The following is a 22099-nucleotide window of genomic DNA, read 5'->3' on the forward strand; positions in this document are numbered from 1 at the left end:
CAGATGGGATTATATTTTAACAGAATGAACTGGTTTCCAACTTGCATCAATCCTACAAAAGATAAATAGTTAATTTATTTAATGTTTCTGTAAATCTCTAAAACTTATTTTATGTAGTAATATATTAAAGTTAGCAATCAAGTGATTGTGAATATCTACATGCTAAGAAATACATAAAGTCTATATTGACCAGTGGGAAAACTGCAATGAAATGAAGACTACTTAAAAATAAAATACATGCATGGGAACACTTTTTCCCAAAACAACATAACACCTCTGGTCTAAGTTGCAAAATACAAAAATCATTTTAATTGCTGCTGTTAATCCAGTATTATCATAATTCAAAATAGCTCATTGAGAAAAATCAAACAACAAATTAAATTTATGCGAATTAGAAAAGCCCTGCTTCTCTTTATCTACTTCTCACCTAAAATAAGCTTCTCTTAGTATCCATACTGGAATAATAAATTCCCTAGAATAGGTTATGTCTATCAGAAAATCTGCTTGATGAAGCAAGGCTACATCTCTTCACACAAGAACTGCAATGCTTGTTTACAGTTCTATCAGCAAGGAAACTAACAGTACTGGCTCTATCTAAAACATTTTGACAGAAAAAGCACACAAACACTGATATATTTGAAGTACTTTGCCACTTAAAGTAATTGCTGAAAAGAATTATTGCCCTTTTTCTTTTAAAGTTTATATTTTATATATTATATAAATAGTATTTTAGATATTAAGAAATAACATAAGAGGCACTCAAGTAAAAATAAATTCTTCAGTAACCTTGCCAAAAGCACTGTGATTTTCCTATAAAAATTATTCCAATTTGTTGATCTTACATAGGATGAAACATACTGTAACAATCTTCATAATTTATGTCCTGTTGGGACACAATGATTTAAAGTAACATAATACAGAACAGCATCACTGCTAATCTAAACCACCTGACCAGATAAACAACAGTTTCCCTTCTCTCTTCACTGAGGGCATTTCTGTTTATTGTCATATCATTTCCTAATTTTAGGAACATGAAAAATAAATGCAGCCAACCTACATTTCAGTTGAAGGCAGAGCCTTTCTAATGTCAGGAAGTTTGCACACACAGGTAGCGGTACAATGTCAAGGGCTCCAGGAGACAGAAAACAACCCAAGAATTCCATCTTCAAAATCATTTGCAGTGATGCAAATATGGACTCATCCCAGACAATCGGGACCAGGTGCAGTTTTTATAAACTACACATTTTTTGATGTTGCTAAAAAAGTAATTCTTTAAAACAAATTATAGAGCCTTACACACAATGAGCCAGATTTTGTAAATGCCTCAGTCATGGATGTTTTCATGTTCATAAGGAGGGAGGCAATTGTGCCCTCAATATCAGTAATGATCTGATTAACCAAGCTGAATACTCAAAATGAAACAGTATGAGTTGGGATAATGCATAGGCAAGTAGTTGGCATTTTCACTGTGAAAGCCCATTTTCTATGGCTCCTCTCTCCTCTCTCCTCTCTCTCTCTCTCTCTCTCTCTCTCTCTCTCTCTCTCTCTCTCTCCCTCTCTCTCAAATTGTCTGCTGGCTTTTCCCTGTCTACAAGGGCAGGGGTTGTTTCCTGGAACATCATAGACACAATTCTAAAATATCTGAAATGCCCTCCCTCCTCACCTCCCCTTGTTAGAATACCTAGCTTCCCTGCAAAACTCAGCTCAAGACTCACCTCCTACTCCAAGACTTTCTTTTTTTGTTGTTGTTGTTTTGTTTTGGGTTTTTTTTTAGTAAGGCAATTGGGGTTAAGTGACTTGCCCAGGGTCACACAGCTAGTAAGTGTTAAGTGTCTGAGGCCGGATTTGAACTCAGGTACTCCTGACCCCAGGGCCAGTGCTTTATCCACTGCGCCACCTAGCTGCCTGCTCCAAGACTTTCTTAACCATCCTCCACCCCAGTTATTAGCACTCTCAGCTTCTTGAAATTACGTTGTATTACTTTGTATCTACTTCCTAGTGTACAAGCTGTGTTATCCCAGATGGACAGTAAGCTCCTTGAAGGTAGAGAGTGCTTCATCTTTGTCCTTTTATTCCCAGTGCCTTGCGCACAGTAGACGCTTAAGCTTCTCTATGCCCAAAATACCTTACTTTACCCTATCTGAATACAGAAAACCTGGGGGGAAGAGCAGGGCCTTTTTCGGGGGAGTAAGAAAAGGGTTTAAAGATACAAGAGTGCCTGCCTGCAAGTGGTGGCCCACACCTGTAACCGCAGCTACAGGGAGGCTAAGACTGGCAGGGCTCTCAAGTTCAGGAGGTCTGAATTGCAGTGGACTATGGGGATTGCATGTCCACACTAAGTCTGGCATCACTAGACTGAGCCCCCCAGGAGGAGGATATGGGCCACCTGACTGCCTAAGGAGGAGCAAATGAGCCCAGGTCAGAAAGAGAGCAAGTATATCTTCCTGTGCAAATCAGTAATGGGACTGGGTCTGTGAGAAGCCCCTGTACTTCCAGGATCCAGCCTTCAAATAAAAAAATAAATCACAGTAAGATGAAAGTTCAGAACCATATGTGCATTCAGCAGATAACAATTCACTAAAAATATTTCAAATCAAAACAAAATGCTTGTCTGACCAAATTTTTATAAACTTGGTTGGGAACAGGAAAACAAACAATTGTTTAAGGGTGATTTGAAATCCTACTTTCTGCTGTGGCTGAGAATTTTCAAAGCTCTGCATGCTCCATTGGAAACTGCTCTGCTTTCCCAAGCTGTTCTGTCCCTGCCAAGTAAACGGTCTGATACACTTTATTACAAATTTATCAGTTTGCTTACACAGGCCAATATATCTAATTATTTTACCCATAAAGACCTGTGTAAAATAAGTAAGATTTCTGCCCTGAAGAGAGCAGGATTACTAAATCACAACTTAATGAATGTGAGGGACTACCTGGCACAGATCTCCAACAAGAGCCATCTGTTACACAGGACAGTCCACTTTGAAGTCTACTGCAATATCCCCACACAGTTCCAATGACCCTTCCTGAATGAGCAAAACCAAGGCCAACATTATCAGTGGTCCTTCTGGCTCTTAGAAGGGATCTGTACAGGAATCTCAATAGTAAATGTTCCTATTTCTGTCACAAGCTGGTTTTTTTAGAAATTGAATTGTATAAAAATGCATTGTGAAGCATCTTTTCAAAAGCAGGAAACTAACATTAAAATGAGATTTCATAGCTTATACTTAATAACATACCATCCATATGGTAGTAGAAAACTGATGCTGAAAGCCTATGGGAATCTGCAATAAAATCTGGTGAATTTCCAAACTGTTGATGTGAATAAGTTTTGGTTTGGGGTGGAGTGCTTTTTTTCCCTAAAAAACTTTTTCTGTTCAGAGTGAGACCTAAGTTACAAATTTATTTCAACACATTTTATACACCTCAAACAAGTTCTCAGATTTCTAGGACCACTTCAAAATCAACTTATGCTGCTTTAAAGTCAAGAGAGCTTACATCATCATGTGTTACACTAAGCATCATGGGTAGGGCCATCTAATGACACACCTTCTTCCATTAAACAGCAATATCATCTGTCAAGTATTTGTCACTAAGCATTGACCTTCTCTGAATCACTCAACTTCTTTTTCTGATTTATTAACTTGGATCACACAAGAGGAATATCCTACCTTCAGCAAACCTAAGATATGAAAACTTAAGACTTACCAAAAAAAGGAATTAGGTTGTTATCATTCACTTTACAAAAGAATTCATCATAAGATTACTATGAAATAAATATCTAGCTCCCTTGGTAGACTTAAACTATATTCATTCAACAAGAAAACTTTTTTTTTAATTGAAGGGATAGAAGCCTGTTCTACAAATACATGTTTTTGAGCTACCATGTATCTACCCTATACTTTTTCCTTTAACTACATATTACTAGCTTTTGTTTTTACATCACCTTCATTCCTAAATAATATACATTTTCAATCATAATATATAGTTCCCCAAAGTAAAAAATAAGTTCAGCAAAATCTCAATAAAGTGAAATGCTCTAGGACTAAGGCAGTTCTAGTAAACTGAATGTTCTGGCTACCAGAGGATTAAGAAGACAACTCTGTTTCAAACTTTATCACTGGAAATCTTTTTTAAAATCCATCAGTAGGAGCCAGCTAGGTGGCGCAGTGGATAGAGCACCGGCCCTGGATTCAGGAGGACCTCAGTTCAAATCTGACCTCAGACACTTAACACTTACTAGCTGTGTGACCCTGGGCAAGTCACTTAACCCCAATTGCCCAGCAAAAAAAAAAAATCCATCAGTAAAAATCTTTGCTTCATTGCTCAAATGAAATAAGTGACTTTACAGACTGAGGATCATATAGCACTTCAAGGTCATCATTTTAAACATCAATTCTCAACTACTAGATGGCAGGGGGGAAAAAAGGTTATATGCCTAGGAAAAACCCAGGAAATATTTTTTAATAGCAATAATTCCTGATATAGAACTGCAATCTTATCATTTGCTTCCTTCCTCTAAAAGCTAAATAAACTACCCAAAATTCTTATTTCTGTTTTAGTAACTTTTACACAATTGTTAAATGAAGCAAAAGAAAGAGAAAGTTGTAAAAATATAAGGTTTCTCCCTTATAGCAGTCTGATTCCTTTAACCCAACATATTCTAGTAAAGAACCTCATGGATAAAAATGGCAGTGGAAATGGTTATAACTTAGAGGTGCTGCATCAAACAAAAATCCTGGTTTTATTTTTTTTAATGCATTTTTTCATCCAACTAAAACATTAAATAATACAATGAAGCCCTCACTTGCTGAGCACCTGTTAAAGCAATCAGTCACTTAAAATAATAAACTCTGCTGTGCAAAGAACAATGATAATTGGACCAGTTAAAATAAATGTTCTAGCCACCAAAGAAAAACAGTAGAAATACTGTAATAAAAGCCTCAAAGAGCTTGCTTATGTCTGAAGGACCAGCAACACAGTTCAATGGAACATTCACTGTAGTAGAAAGTCAAGACTAGATTTCTTTCTCGTCCTGGTCATGCGAGCATCTTGGAATGTAACCACAAGCCAATCATCTCCCCTCTCTGTGCTTCAATTTTCCTACCTTGCTATCACAGGACCATACCCCCTATCTAGCCTAACTCCTTTACAGGACTGGCAAAGATCTAGTCACTCTCTGGAATGTAAGGTCTATCATGAGTATTTCAAAGCACAAATCAATTCAAACATCTTTTGGGGTTTGTTTTTTTCCTTATTTCTTAACTCTGCCCACCTGAGGTTCTACTATAGCAAAGTTCTAGTACAAGGTACCTGATCCCAAGGAGAGGCTTCACTAACAAAACGTTTCTCTCTCTCTTTCTACTATACTGCAAATGTGTCCAGATACTCTAGCAGCTCTGGGGAATTCTGTGCAGGATGCTAAATCTTATGGAATGACATGAAGATGCTATCAAAATCTTGTGCAAAACCCTATAGCCCCACTTGGCAAAATCCACCTTGTGGAGACACAGCCTAAAACCTCCTATGTACATGCTAGGCTAGCAGCAATGATGATTTAGTTCATTCAGAATGACCTCTCTACTGACCTAAACCCAGAATATTCTATCGATAGTAAAAAGCAAACTTAATTTGTTTAATATTAGGAACAGAGCACATATTCTCTTTCTAGTATAGCACAACTTCTCTGGGATTGACCAAATTTATGGCATATCTCAAAAACATCTTTTCTTAGAAAGGACAAATATTTTGCATGACTTTGGGCAAGCCATTTTCTAGGCCTGATTCTGCCTCTGCTAATTTATCTAGCTAAAGGATAGAAAAACGTACCCCCTGATAGCCAATCCACTGGAGATGAATAAGACTCCAAATTGAGTTGTGGAGGCAAGTTACTCACCCTCTCCTGCCAGAGCTCACTTTCTGTGAGCACAGCCTCAGAGCACCCCAAACGGACCCTATGCCATGAAAGGAAGAATGATGACAGAATGGGTTCTTCCACAGTTGGAAGGTATCTCAACATCCATCAAATACAACTGCTGTTGTTATTCAGTCCTTTCAGTCACATGTGACTTTTCATGACTAAAGTTGGGGTTTTCTTGGCAAAAATACTGCAGTGGTTTGCCCTTTCCCTCTCCAGCTCATTTTACAATTGAAGAAATAGAGGCAAACAGTGTTAAGTGACTTGCGCAGGGTCACTCAGGTAGTGCATGTCAGTTAGAATCTGAACTCAAGTTTTCTGGGCTCCAGGCCGGACTCCCTGCCCACAGCGCCACCTAGTGACCAAATGGAAAGTGTCTTATGATTTCATCAGTATTACAGGAAACTCTCGGAGTAGAAATTGCCTGGACAAAATTAGGTTATCTACTTACCTCTAACATTGATTTAAAGAGTTACCTGGGGCAATAAGAAGCTAAAAAAAAAGTGTCCATTGTCACACAGCCAGCATGTATCAAAGGCAGAACTTGAACCCAGATCTTCACAGGAGGCCAGCCTTCTATCCAGTATGCCATATTACAGCTTCTCACTAAAGAAATTATTTCAATAAATGTCTATTCTTCTACCATCACTTGCTAGAGCAATTCCTTTTCAAAAGAAGTAAGAGACTAAGCTTCTAAAGCCTTCTCTAACCTAAATATCTCAAGACATAGCGATGGCTTTGGTGATGTGCAACAGAATAGAGAAAGATGTCTATATCATTAGACAGGAGAGTGCACTAAAACTGATATACAGAGAATAAAGTTCAACAAATGCAAACTATACACACACCCAGAAAGCAAAAACATTTCCTTGTGTGAGAAAACACCAAAGCACTACTAACAATTTTTGGAAATAATATTGGAATCTTGGCTCCCAAATGAACAATTGTGTTCTACAACAAAAACAATTTCACTCAAATCCCCAAAAGTCTTCAGTCAGCTTCATGTTAATTTAAAGATATAAGCAAATTTCCTTCCAAACCCAAAGAAATGAAAGACAGAAACTACAAAGAAATGAAAGACAGAAACTAATACACATATATACACACATACATCACAAAAAAACATAAGCTGGTTTGCCATTTTATGAAAAACAAATGAAAATTATACTCACATCATACTGATAAACTGAGGAACTGCCAGTGGTTTTCATAGCAGATGTAACATTTTAGCAAATGTGATTGTTTGTGAAAGAAATAATTCTGATCAAAAACTAAATTGCAGCCAAAGTGAGTCCTGTGCTTTCTCACTCTAATCCATTCTGACAGGATGCAGTAAGTGGAGATTCCTACTGTGAAAGGAGCAGATGTGAAAGGTCAGCTCTGGCCTGGAACTTCAAACCCGTTAACGTGTAAAACAGTGTGCATTAAAGCCTGAAACAGCTAACCACTGGATTAACGGATGTCCGCTATGTGGCTCTGATGGGCTTTTGGCAAGTAATGGTTAATTTTTAAATAGGTCCATTGTAATCTTTTGCTTTTCTTTTCCCCAACTTTTGCCAACTAGCTCATTCTTAATTACAGACACAAAATATCACATCAGAAAATATTTAGGATATGGTTTTGTTGCTTTGAAAAAAATTAAAATACAATGTGGTGAGGTTTTTTGTTCTTTTTTCAAAGAAATTTACCTCTGAAATCATTTATTCATCCAAGCAGATAAAGAGGAAGTCATAACCTATTATCTAAAAAAAAAGTCACAATTCTTTTGAAACATGCTTATCCAAAAGTGAATCACAGCAATCAAAACCTGCAGATGGATACTTTCTTTCTCCCTCATAAAAGTAGTTCTAGATGCTTTAAAAGGTTGGTAACTGTGCAAATCACTCAAATATTAAAAATGGAAAAATAATTATACCAAGTTCAATTTAAGCTAATTAAGTAGCTTAAAATAAAGGTCTAATAATGTTTTTTGCCTCCCCTAATATAGGATGATGTTATTACAAAAGGCCCAACTCATATAACCTTGTCTATCTGTATACATATAGAAAACCCAAGTTAAAATAGCATTAATTAATGGTTCATAATACCAATCTATTTTGTGTTTCACTCCAAGTATTATTTAAGCATTTCAGTTCTGAGCACAAATGTGGAAAACTCTGCCACTCTGAAAACTAACAGATTTTCTAAAACAAGTTATAGTTATAGTTATATATTGACAAATGTATCGTTCTAATCGTTGTTTTTACAAATGCTGACTTCACAAAAGATCATTTCTGGGCCCTTTTGTAATGTAACTTGGATCCAAAATAAATCTATGTAGTGAAGAACAGAAGCAAGCATATAATTTCTTTTCCTTTTTGAAAGTCTATTTCCTTGAATTCACGATTCTTCATTAGTATGTAACTACACTGTTATGCCATTCTCAGGAAAGTCCTAATCATATTTCACTTTCAATGGAAGCAAGTTAAGGAAGTTCTGACTCTATTTTTCCTATGGAGAAATCAAAGTACTCAAATGTTTTCAGAGGAGAACTTGAATTTCCCCAACATTGCATCTCCTGAAGCTGTTACAAGGGACTAGAGTCCAGGGATATATTCTATATCTTTCTCCATCAAGACCTCGAAGAAGTTACTGAAATCACAGGATACTTGGTATTCCTTGTGTGTATTTCCTTCAAGGAGCTCAACATACATCTCACTCATCTAGTTCTCATATCACTAGTAAGCAAGTAAAGATAGAAATATCTAAATTCATTATTGGTCAAGAGTATAAGATCTTTCTATTAAAGTATAAGACATTACTATTTTATGACTTTAAATTTGTCATAGACAATATTCTCTAACTCCCAAGAGTATTATGTTCATTATTATCTGACAGCATACTAGATACATAGAATTTGCAATGTGAATTTAATATTTCTTCCATTTTAAATCATTATGACCACTGCTACCACAGTTAAGTATAATATGTACTAATGGACACATATCCCCTTGTGTCTTCACAGTTATTCTTCCTTAGGGATGTTAAAAAGATCTTGTAAACTTCCATTTGAAAAATCAACAGGAAAGAACTTGCCTCCCTCTTTGTGTCCCTACCTAAAAAAGGTTAACATACACTTACAGATCTAGTTCCAGGCAGCTGGAATATGTCCTGACTGCTATGCCAAAACTTGACCTTAAAACTTCCCAACTCAGAAATAAGATTGTTGCTAAGTCAATTAAAAGTACAAATTAAAGAACATGTTAATCAATAATGTATGTTGAAAAAAATGTTAAATTTCCAGGTATTTGAGCTAGCACTTCAAATTCACTTCTGGACTCTGAATTAATTTTCTCATGGCATGGAAATTTACTACCAGTTTCTAGCAACAACTCATGTCAAACTGGTAGATACTGTAGGAATTCATAATCCAACCCCTGTTAAATTATTTTGATTTACAGTGAATCACTTATTATATTCATAAATGCTAGGAAGTTAGTGAATAATATGATAAAATGACACCCCAAAATAATTTTATAACTATGCAGGTGCACAAATCATAACATGTGGGAGATGACTCAAAGGATAATGGGAAATGAAGCAATTTTTGTAAGGACCATATAAAAAGGGGGGAGGGGAGAGAGAAAGCACCTACCAGCCTAGCCTAGACTTTAAAATCAATTCTTTCAGGCAGAGTATAGCAGTCAGGCACAGGTCAACATAGTCAACAGTTACATTAAAACAAGCAAACGCAAAATACTTTATAATTTATAACAAGCAAATCATGTTGCTCATTCTTTTGAGGTTAAATGCTACTGACATAAGCTACACCTGAATCCAATCAGTGCAGAGACGTTGAGAAGATTCACACTCGAGGACTAAATTTGTCACAAATGGGTTGGTTTCCGATCTTAATGTAGCCAAGTTGCTTTACTCTGACCTCCATTGAACAAATCAACTTAATGGGCACTAGGAGTGCTATAAAACTTAACAATGGAGTGATTTTTAACTTTTAAAATATAGTTATGAAGCAAAATGTTGGATAGCTTCTACAATACTGGAAATCAAATTAAATCTAGACATTTTTTAGCAGTCATGACAGATATAATCCTAGTTACCATGTAAATTTATGGTAAGCTGCTGTGATATTAGCCACAGGTGCTATTTTTAATATATGGGCCGCATCTGGCTGGGAATAGAATTTCTCAGAGGACTGAAAATGACCTCACTATCAGACAATGGAAAGGAAAAAACAAGACCACTGTGGCATATAAAAAGCTGAAGATGTGGTCCACAACTGAATATTTCACATAAAATTCATTTTAACTCTGCAGTTGTAGTTTAAAGGATATTATGTTTTCAATATTTAAGAGGCGTGGATATATTTCAACCAAATAGCCAAAAGATTAAGAATGTAAGACAGCTATGAAATACCCTGGCTACACATATAAAACAAGTTTTCCAACCTTTGATCAATGCAGGGGAAAAAAGTGATGTACTAAGACTTAAAAAGAAAGCATTGTGGGGATTCATAAGCATACCACAATATTAGATACTGTACTGTGCTCCGAACCAAGACGCAACAATTACTGAGAATGATACAGCACAAACTCATTAATGAGAAGCAGTTCTTCCACAACTCAGCTTAGTGTCATTAGTCATGTTTTTTAAAGCTCTTTGGGGTCATTCATCATGGCAAAATTTCCTAAGGAAAACTTACATTAAATGACTCACCAGACAAATACCTTAAGAGAGATTACAGCATATTATCACTATTTAAATTTGATATCCAGTGAAAACCACTTGTTACTGTTATTTCAAAAATAATGATAAATAGAAAAAAATAACATGTTCTAAACTGCCCAAATTATTTTTTTAAAAAGGTATATAAATATAGAACAGATAAAAATCTTAGTTTTAAGTCATAGTTCCTGTCCTATTGGAATATGCCAAAAGAAGGAAAGAATTTGGCAATGGTGAAAATGTGATGGAGTTTTACAAATATTTAATTTATTATGAAAAAAACTCTTGTTAAGTTGAAAAACCTTCTTTACCTGAAATAAATTTCTAAGATAAATTTCTATGAAAATGTTCTCCATACCATTGTTACTGCTCTTAGATATTAGTGCCTTCTAATCACATTTACATTTTTTTCTTGACTCCTAGGATAATTTATAGGGCTTGATTTACTAAATCAATAAAGCCCCTTCATTCTTCTAAGGTAGGCAAATTCAATTCTACAAAGTTCTCTCTTAATTTTTCAAATAACACTATAAAAATTACTACCTCTTCTACTTTACATGGCCATGAAGATAATTCTGCCGTTCTTTACTGAGTGGTGTTTATTCTAGGTCTTTATTAAGTCAATAAAAAAAAATTATCAAATGAAAACTGAAAAGTAAAAGACATTATACAAACGTAATGGTATCATTATTGTTGCCGTTGTTAAGAGACTACAAAAGTTCAACTCAGTGAAAACATACAGCTTTACAAAAAGAGAGAGAAACAGAGTTGAGATAGTTTGGTTTATGCAACAGAGTCTCTTATTCACTGACATTCAATTGAACATGGATGCTATGCTATCCAGTATTCTCTTTGTATCTGTTTCCTCATATTCAGTGGTTAACAGGTTCTTTCACAGCCACCTATTTCTAAGCTGCCAAACAAACCAATAAAGTTTTTAGTAACTGCAGAAAACACTTTAGAGTTCAACATTAACTCTTTCAAGTCATGAAGGAACTACTTACTAATTTGGGGAGGGTCTAGTTTACTGAATGGCATCTCATGTTCCGTAAGACTAGATGTCCTGGTGATAGTTCCATAAAAACCTCCAAAGGAGGGGGGGGGGGGGAGGAAAAAACCCTCCAAAGAATATATACCCTTTCTTAAATCTTTTTAAAGCCTACCTCTTTTTTGAAAAAGGTGGAAAAATAGCTTAGGACTAGATTTTGAACAGCATTTCCCTTGGGTAAAATGAGATTTGTGCTGAAAAGTTCTCATTTAAGTTCCACATTTCATATAGACGTAGATTTGGGAGCTATGAAACATGTCCTTAACTATTGTTATGGTCTTCTTATTTGGAAGAACAAGAAAATCAACCACAAGCAGACATTCAAGTGTTGGTCCCACTACAATACTGTAATGAACATCTTGAATTTACTCTACTCTATGTCCTAGACACAGTAAATTTGATCAATTCAAAAACCTCATTATTCTCAACTTCTAATCACAAAATTGCAAGTCTTGTCCCTCAATTCCATACAGATGTGCTTCAGCTCAGGTGTAACTCATACTAAACCAGGTTCTGCATATAGAATGACTTTAAAGCAATACTTCGTTAAGTTTGTTATAATTCCCCCCAAAATGCATTAGATACTTATTTAATCTGTACATTCAAGATAAACAAATATCGAAGAAATCAGCCAAAGGATGTCAGGGTCATAAAGGAGCTTCTATGAGACAAAAAACAAAAAGGAAGCAAAATAAAATAACCACAATTAATAGGATCTAAAGATAGGAGTTTGTATCAGGTAATTTTGCTTACCTGGAATAAGCTTCTAAGCATGACACATTTGTAAGAGTTGGAAGACTTCACTAAGAGGTCTTCCTGGCTATAAAACCTGCAAAGAATTTGACTCTGCATAGGTTAAAATTTTTTGCAAAAATACCCTGAGTCCTCTAGCCTTGTACTAAATAGGATAGTAGAGTTGCACCAAGGCTGATGGCTTCCCTCCCAAGCATAATCAATGAACTTGTTCTAAGTTTTGCACTTTATGGTACTTAACAATAAAAAAATGTGCACCCCCCCACACAGGTTCTCTGCCCCCATGCTCCTCAGATCCCCATCCCAATCTCCCAAATCTTATACCTGGATACCCACCCGCCCCAGATCCCCACCAGTTCACATCTTCTCATAAGGAATAACTGATAGCACAAGAACAGACTTGATAACTACCTAAGGAAAGAGAACAGGGAATCCTGAGAGTTCAAAATGGAATGACTTGGAAGAACAGTAGCACACTGATGAAAACAGGAAAAACAGAGAGAGACCAGTTTGGATAGGGAATGGGAAGGACTTCATTTTAGAAATGCTTAATTTGAGATTTAATGTAGATTTACCAAAAGACCGAGTTCACCAGGAGAGTTTCTCAATTCTCACCTCTTGCATACCCCCACTATACCTATCCAATCTTACTCCCATAATTCCAAATAAGTATCTCCCCTCCAGCCAGGCCGATCTCCTCACCATCCTCAGGCTTCTCTACTCTAAGTCTTCACCTATGCATTTTTTGCTTATGCTATTCCCTGGTCAGGAACACTAGCCCTCCAAAATCTACTTATGTCTCAAAGCCCAGCTCTAGTCCTACCTCCTCTGGGGCACTTTCCCTGATAAGTTCAATCCACACTAACCTTTCAACTCATTCGTGATCATTCTTAGGACATACTTGAATATATCATGCTTTTTTGGCAACTGCTTTTACCTTAGTGCTTTACTCTCAGCTCTCTCCTCTATCCTGTCTCTCTGACAACAGCCTTCAAAGCCGGAAGCTAAGTCACACACTTCATTTGGAGGTGTTCAAATCAAGTCACTAAACAGAACTTTGTGGGAAGCTCAGTTCAGGTCCATCAAGTCAAAACAAGTATAAAAACCAAAGCTTCATTTGTTTTTGCATTTGAACACTGGACCTGGTATCAGAAGACCCTGGTTCAAATCCTCACTCTACATCATTTCACATTTCTATGCCTAAGGTTCCTCATGTGTAAAAGGTAACATAAGCATCTGTACTGCTTACCTAAAAGGAGTGTGAAGAAAGCCTTTTGTAAGAGGTAAAACAGTGAATGTGACTTCTTCATGTCACCATCACCAACACTAGTCATAACATGACAACAGCACAGGGGATTGCTGTGATAAGAATATGCTGCTTTTGGATCCAGGGTTAAATGGATTGGGTCTAGGCATCTGCTCCATGTCTACATTCCTACTTTATTCAGGAGGCATTATATTTGCATAGTGAGGTTGAAAATACTGTGGCAAAGTGGCTCAGTTATATATACAACTGTGCTAGCTCTCAGTACAGCCAGGTGACGGAGATTCGTTAACAATGTTTGCTGATTAGATAGGACTGCTTTAACAATGGGGCAAAGGACCTATGATTACTCAACAGAAGTGCACGAGTAACTCCTAAATTAATACAGCCTAGTTTATTTTTTTTTGAGGCAAGTGGGGTTAAGTGACTTGCCTAGGGTCACACAGCCAGTGTTAAGTGTCTGAGGCTGGATTTGAACTCAGGTCCTCCTGAATCTAGGGCCAGTGCTCCATCCACTGTACCACCTAGCTGCCCCAGCTTAGTTTATTTTTGCAGGAGATCACTCATGGAAAAGTGATCCAAAATGTGTCCTAGGACACAGCAGATCTTCCAAATAGGTTTCACTATAACACAGTATAACAATTATTGCGGGTACCAAGAAATTCTGGGCTTTGTTTCCCTCTCTCAAGTTCTCAATTTCTAAAAATAATTGACTGCTAAAGTATACTATAGTATATTACAATAGCCTGTTGATGATCCACCTACCTCAAGTCTCTCCCTACTCCAATCTGTCTTCCATCTTGTCACTAAAGTGATTTTCCTAAAATGAAGTTCAGATCATGTCACACACACCCTTACTCAATAAACTCCAGTGAACCTTTAAGACTAAATACAAAATCCTCTCTTTGGAATTCAAAGTCCTTCATAAACTGGCTTCCTCCTACCTTTCCAGTCTTTTTACACCTTACTTTCTGCCTTGTACTCTTCAATCCAATAACAATCTACTCCTTGCAGTTCCATGAACAAGATGTCCCATCTCTAACCTCTGAGCATTGTCGCAGCTCATCCTCCATGCCTAGAATGCTCTCCCTCTTTATTTCTACCTACTGGCTTCCCTGTCTTTTTTTATGTTCCAACTAAAACCCCATCTTCTACATGAAGCATATCCAAACCCTCCTTAATTCTACTGCCTTTCTTCTTTTAATTATTTCCCATTTATCCTCTACATAGTTTGTTTGTACTTATTGGTTTGCTTATAGTATCTTCCATTAGATAGTGAGCTCCTTGAGGGCAGAGGGTGTCTTTTGCCTCTTTTTGCTTCCCCAGTTCAGTTTCCTCAGTGCTTGGCACTTAGTAGGTATTTAACAAATGTTTATTTACTACTTGATTAATATTTATCTATCTGACCTACCCCAGGAAGACACAGTAAGAACAAACTATTTACAAAACACTATTTCCTTGTAGGGGAGGAAAAAAGTGCTAGTATTTTATTTTTATTGGAGAACAAGAAAAGCAAAGGCAATCATATATACCTAAGCGCTAAGGTAGAAGAAATAAATGTACTCATTCTCTGTCACGCTGTTTTTCAGAAGTCTCTTATGAGTGCAGAAAACTACAGGGCTAAAGATAAGCAATGAAACCAATCAATCAATAAGCATTTATTAAACACCTACGATATGCTGGGCACTCTACTAAACTGTAAGGATACAAATACCGAGAATGAAACAATCCCTCCTAACAAAGAACTTAAGAGTTCTACTAGTCTCTGCTTTAGAGCAAAGAAAAGAATGCAGCCCTTTGGCCTGATGTTAAGAAAACCAGTGATGGGGCGGCTAGGTGGCACAGTGGATAAAGCACCAGCCCTGGATTCAGGAGTACCTGAGTTCAAATCCGGCCTCAGACACTTGACACTTACTAGCTATGTGACCCTGGGCAAGTCTCTTAACCCCCACTGCCCTGCAAAAAAAAAGAAAAAAAAGAAAACCAGTGATGATCTCTTTCACCACCGATGCTGCTGCTGAATCACCCGTTCTTTATGTCAATGTTTTGAAATAAGTCAAAGAGCAAATAACTGGATTCAAGCATACTTAAAACCTTGTGGAAAACTCCTACTGCGTAACCAGAAGTGTCAGTTACAGCTCTGCTAAAGCAGGGGAACTAGTGCAATAGAGCAACTTTGAAATGGAACTGAAAAGAGGATGGAAAAAATTAATTTTATTTAAGTTCTCTATTAATAGATTTTTCTGTAAATAATGGGTCAACATTAATAATTTGCATTAAACATACTTATGCAGCACCAGCAATGCAATGCCTGAGCAATATAACTCAAGTACTACTTTTCTTGTCACTTAAATTTAAGGCAACTAATTTGTGACTGCATTATGCCAAGCTAATCTCATCTACAATTTCTTACAAATTTAAACCATTCACACTAAAGTTTCTTATTAAAGATAGCAATTTACATAAATGAAATTTATGTCTATGCATTTCATAAACATTTCTTGATCTTATAATAATTGTGGTACTCATATGATAACATCTGTTGATATTCATAGTCTCTAAAACCTGGCACAGATTTAACCCACATAATTTTCCATGCATCAAGTGCATTATCTGTAAAAAGCAATAAAAAGCAATGAATGCATTAATCACACAATATCATCTGCAATGCATAAATCTGAAATATCTTTCACGTCAACTCAACTGCTTTTTATTTTTTACACACCTGATTTTACACCATCTGTAAAAGGGCAAGACAAAGACCACTGAGGAAATTATACTTCATGACTGCTGGACTTCTACTAAATACTCAGACTAAATCCTGTAAACAGAAGATTTACAACACAACTAAGAAAAAATGATGCAGTTAAAAGTCCATTTTTATTAAAGAACAGTATAATGACCACAACAATTTCACACTGCAGTTTGGTTTCATATTTGCATTTCTGGCACCTGTTTTACATTTCCCAAAGTCTATCCAATGCATATGTTTTTGAAAGTACACGTCAGATCTACATCTTGAGTAGTATATAAACAGGGTAGAATAAAATGAATAAAAATGATAATGCTTTTAGCCTTCGTTTCTTCCTGAATACTACCATTCCCTGGAGGACATAGACACTGATACACCAAACTCCAGCTGCTGAGCTCCAGATGGGTCCTACAGTACCTAAGAGTCCCACTGGAGCTTCAGAGAATAATGGTTCACCAATGTATCCACCAGCCTGAATTTTACCATGAGGTTCTGGAGGGAATGTGGAGGAGTACAGGAAAATGATGGGACTTGTCTTAAATTCTAGCTAAAATTATATTACTTCTCAAACTTATGGAAGTTACAGATAATGTCTCTCACATGTTCTATGCACCTATCACATTTTGGTTATATGGACTATATGAAAAATTTAATATATACACTAAAACAATAATAAAAATCTACCTTTTCACTAATGATACGATAACAGATGGTGTCATGTTCCACAACAGTTTCCTAGGGGGAAAGAAAAAATGGGATAATAGCATCTGCCAAAGCACAAATATTTATTTTGTTTGGTACACATAGATATGCTAAACTACCTAATATGCAAAATGATGCTTTATAAGGCATGAGCCTGGTGTTCCTTATATGTAACTTTATGATCACAGCCCAATGGTTTGCCAATCCTTTTTTACATTATCTAGTTTTTAACAGAATTCCATACATATTCTATATACAGTTTCTAATATCAAAGAGAGATTTTATACATATGAAATAAGGCCAAACCATAAACATCAAATCAATTCTGATAACAGTTTTAGAGCTATCTACTACTTTTAAAGACTACCAACTTTTAAGATGTTAATTACTAGCTTCTTATAGTATTATAGTTTCTCAAGGTATTGCTGGGAAAAGCTAGCCACTTTCAATCTTTATAAGCCCATGCCCACTAAAATTTTTCCAAAATACACTCCCTGCAGTTGTCAATCACCTAAAAGCAGATTTATATGAAAACTCACAGGGCTTTACTCTTTTGTTTTTTGGGGGTTTTTTGTTTGTTTGTCTTGTGGTGCAATGAGGGTTAAGTGACTTGTCCATAGTCACACAGCTAGTAAGTGTCAAGTGCCTGAGGCCAAATTTGAACTCAGGTCCTCCTGAATTCAGGGCAGGTGCTTTATCCACTGTGACACCTAGCTGCCCCTGATTTACTCTTTATGTATATCTAGATGACCAGAAATTCCACTCACTTACAAATGCCAAGCACCTTTGAGCCCAGGCAGACTAAGCATTGCAATTGCTAGTTACCATGACACCAGATCACAATGTTTTATTTTTATTATGCTATTTGTTGTTCTCAAAATACTGTATAATTTTGCTCTAGTACTACCAGGAAGAGCTAAGAGTAGCTGCTTAAAGTACACTGACTATTCAACATATCTAAAATTAGCATTTATATACAGGTTTCAATTTACAGATTTACCAGGTATTTGTCCTCATCTGATCTTCAAAATGAATATAGAGCCTTTAAAAAATAATCACATAAAAGACCAAAACTTTCAGATAGAAAACCAAATCATTATAAACTATCAAAATTATCTAAAAAACAGTTCTTAAAAGAATTACAAACTATTAACAATGATATCAAAGAATGCTCCAAATCACTAATAATATGGGGAATTCAAAGAAAAACAGCTCTGAAGTTTCCCTTCACATTCAGCTAATTGGCAAAGATGACAAAAGATTGGGAATAATAAAAGTCAGGCCCACTAGTGCCTTGTTGGTGGGGCTGTGAATCAGTACAACCATTTTGGAAAACAATTAGAAAATATGCAAATACAGCAAATAAAATGCCCACACCTTCTGACCCAGAGATTCCATTACTAGGCTTATACCCCAAAGAGGCTATTAATAAAAACGAAGTTCTCATTTATGCCAAAATATTTTCAGAAACACTTTCTGTAACATCATAACATCAAAGAATTGGAAACAAAGTAGACACCCACTGACTGGAGAATGGTTAAACAAATTGTAGTACGTGGATGCAATAGAATTACCATTGTACTATTAGAAATGACGAATGTGATCAATACAAAGAAGCATAAAAAGATCTATAAGAACTAATGCAGAGTAAAATAAGCAGAGCCAAGAAAAAAACATATATAGTAACTACAGCAATGTAAACAGAAATAATCACCACACACAAAAATAAAAATCAGAAGTGAATGTTGCAAAATTACAAAGAATAAAAATGATTCAAGTAAGGAAACATGAGAAGACAACTTCACCCCATTCCTCTGCAAAGGGAGAAGGTCCATACATGTACAATTACACACATTTTCAGGTTTTTTCTATGTACTGATCTGTTATGTTGACTTTTTTTCCTGTTCCTTCTTTTATCTTTAAGCTAAGTGACACAGTAGATAAAGCACTGGCCCTGGATTCAGGAAGACCTGAGTTCAAATCTGGTCTCAGACACTTGACACTTACTAGCTGTGTGACCCTGGGCAAGTCACTTAACCCCCATTGCCCCACAAAAAAAAAAAAGAAATAAAAAGGGGAAAAAAAGTATGTGTTATATAAGGTACTCTCTAGGAAGGGAAATGGTACTAGGGGAAATTATGGTGATGTGAAAAAACTAAAGCAATCACTAAAAACTTATTTTTTTTAAATTCTCCAAGATACTAATAATAAGAGAAATGCAAATAAAATTAACCCTAAAGTTTTGCCACACCCAGAAAATTGGCAAAAATGACAAAAGATGGAAATAAGCAATGTTGCAAAGGTAGTGGAAAGACACCCACACTAATACACTGGTGATGGAGCTGTGAATTAGTACAACCATTTGGAAAATAAATTGAAATTACATGAATAAAGTAGCTAAAATGTCCATACCCTTTGACCTAAAGATATCCCAAAAGTACCCCAAGCATGTCACTGATAAAAAGAAAGGCTCCATTTACAGTACACTGAGATATTTATAGCAGAATTTTTTATTGTAGCAAAAAACAAAAGAGATCCCTATTGATTGGGGAATGGCTGAATTGTGGAACATGAATGAACTGGAATATTACTGAGATGCAAAAAATAACGAATATAAACAAATAAGAAGCATGGAAAGATTTATATGAACTGATGTAAAGTGAAGAGAGGTGAGAAAATCATATACACAATGACTACGACAAAGTAAATGAAAAGAAAAACCACCACAAAACAGTAAAAAAATGAAAGATATAAAATTTAAAATAATAAATTTGGCCCCAAGGAAGTGATTAGATATCAACCCCTATCCTTTGTAGAGGTGGCAAGGCATATGAACACTGAAATGCTGATTTCTTTTTTCTCTTCTTCCTCTTTTCTTAAAAAAAAATATTTATTATAAAGGATAGCTTTCTGTAAGAGGGCAGAAGTACAGGAGGAAATTTATGCAATGTAAAAAAAAAAAAAAAGACATCCTTAACCCTCATTGCCACCAAAAAAAAAAAACCTCAATAAAATTTTATTTTTAAAAATAATCCAAAAAATTGTTCAAAACCCTAAGAGTCAGAAAACTAAGTGCAATTTTATTTTGTAATCTGTTTATCTTAATGGTATAGGAAAATAATACTATCATAACCATGGAAAAATTTAAGTATCAAAAATGCTTAAGTTACAGGCGGTCAGTGTTTCCTAAAGAACCAGAAAAAAAACATTTTATTGCTTATAATGTTTCTAAAATATATTAATCTACTTTTCTGCCATATGGCCAGTATATTCTATATAACAATCATTCTTTGCAAAGCCCTGAGGTCAATATTCTGAACATCAGGTATCATTGAGAATCCTAAGTGTACAAACTGCTAACCTGAAGATGTACCTTTAAAGTTGGTTTACTGTTAATTTACTAAATCCCTAATCTTGATTTGTATTCTTGGAATTTGCCTCTTTTTCCTAAAAATCCAGTGAATAAAAAATTCTGGCTGATTAAGTGAACCACTTCCTTAGATTCTGTTTAAATGAAGTTTTATTTTCCTTTTTTCCTTTAGGGTTTTTGTTTTGTTGTTTTTGTCTTTGCATATATTTTTTAATTTATTTATTTGTGGGGCAATGACAGCTAGTAAGTGTTGTAAGAAATAATGAGCTTGGGGGCAGCTAGGTGGCACAGTGGATAAAAGCACTGGTCTTGGATTCAGGAAGACCTGAGTTCTAATCTGACCTCCGACACTTGACACTTACTAGCTGTGTGACCCTGGGCAAGTCACTTAACCCCAACTGTCTCACCAAAAAAAAAAGTAAAATTTAAAAAGAAAATTTAAAAAAAAAAGAAAAAATGGGCTTTTTGCCAACGTCCAAAGACCCCAACCAGAGGAAATTGATTTGGATTGATTGAATTAAGTGAGACTGACTGCTGATTAACTCGCTTAAAGTTGACTTGATTAAAACCACACCTGCCTGACTTCCAAGAGGGAGTGTGCTCAGAGGCTGTGGACTATGACATCAACCCTAGACTACCCTCAAGTCCAGTGAACCAATGGATTTGGGCGACACAAGCCAATCAGCTTGAGGCAGTGTGTAAGAACTGTCTCTTGGGGGTGTCGGGGGATGGGGACAATGCAGAAAGTGCTGTTCTCTCTCGGTTTGTTGTTCGAACAAGTTCGTGGTAGCAGAAGACTTAGGAGAAGAAGGAAGCCAGGCTGAACCCTTATCTCTCCTCTAGGATAGATAGTCTTTCCTATCTCTCTGAACTTCACATGTTCTCTCTTTACTCTTTAATAAATACTTAATGCCCAAAGACTGGTGCTAAAGCTTCTAATTTATAAGCAAACCCTAGCTAGCTTTCCCTACAGTTGGGACAGAAATAGGCTTCCACACATTTAGTTATACTCGTCACAGTGTCAAGTGTCTGAGGCTGGATTTGAACTCAGGTCCTCCCGAATCCAGGGCCAGTGCTTTATCCACTGTGCCACCTAGCTGCCCCCTTTCCTTTAGGTTTTTTTTTGGGGGGGAGAGGGGTTAAGCTTAGCACAAGCTGAAGAGTTGTGCAAAAGCAATAATTTACCAGCGGACGCCTTGGGCCACAACCCTCAAAATGCACTGTCACATGTTCAAGTCCATTCAAAACTCATAATGATGCAAGTACATGGAAAAGCTAATAAACTTTGAAAACACAACCCCCAACTCCTTATTTACTGCTGACGGATTTCGCACTGTGACTGGATGCCAGGACATTGCCAAACATTCCTGATAACATGAGTCAGTAATAACAATCTACTCTTCAAGGGCTAAGTCTCACACCAAAAAGCCAAGAGTAAGACAAAGTTAAGATCTACTTTGTAGCTTATCCAAACAGGCAAATGGGCTATAATAACTAGGAAGAAGAGATTGGGGGGTGGCGGGTGGGGAAGAAATACAGTAACAGTATACTTTTTTTTTTTTTAGTGAGGCAAT

At 36.2% G+C, this 22099-nt stretch overlaps 1 protein-coding gene across 3 annotated transcripts in view; it reads right to left on the bottom strand.

The window, feature by feature from the left end:
* Positions 1 to 22099, bottom strand: part of PCBD2 (pterin-4 alpha-carbinolamine dehydratase 2) — a 50393-nt gene that overhangs the window by 20540 nt on the left and 7754 nt on the right. The window contains exon 3 of one of the 3 annotated variants that reach the window (XM_043989067.1): positions 17138 to 17188. The exons of 1 other annotated variant lie outside the window; for it this stretch is intronic. In XM_043989067.1, coding sequence (XP_043845002.1) covers positions 17138 to 17188 — 51 coding nt within the window. Of the gene's footprint in view, positions 1 to 7086; positions 7264 to 17137; positions 17189 to 22099 lie in introns of all 3 variants that reach the window. One more of the 3 variants, XM_043989069.1, reaches the window with a different exon arrangement.

This window comes from Dromiciops gliroides, chromosome 2 (assembly GCF_019393635.1).
Source record: "Dromiciops gliroides isolate mDroGli1 chromosome 2, mDroGli1.pri, whole genome shotgun sequence".
Taxonomy (NCBI): domain Eukaryota; kingdom Metazoa; phylum Chordata; class Mammalia; order Microbiotheria; family Microbiotheriidae; genus Dromiciops; species Dromiciops gliroides.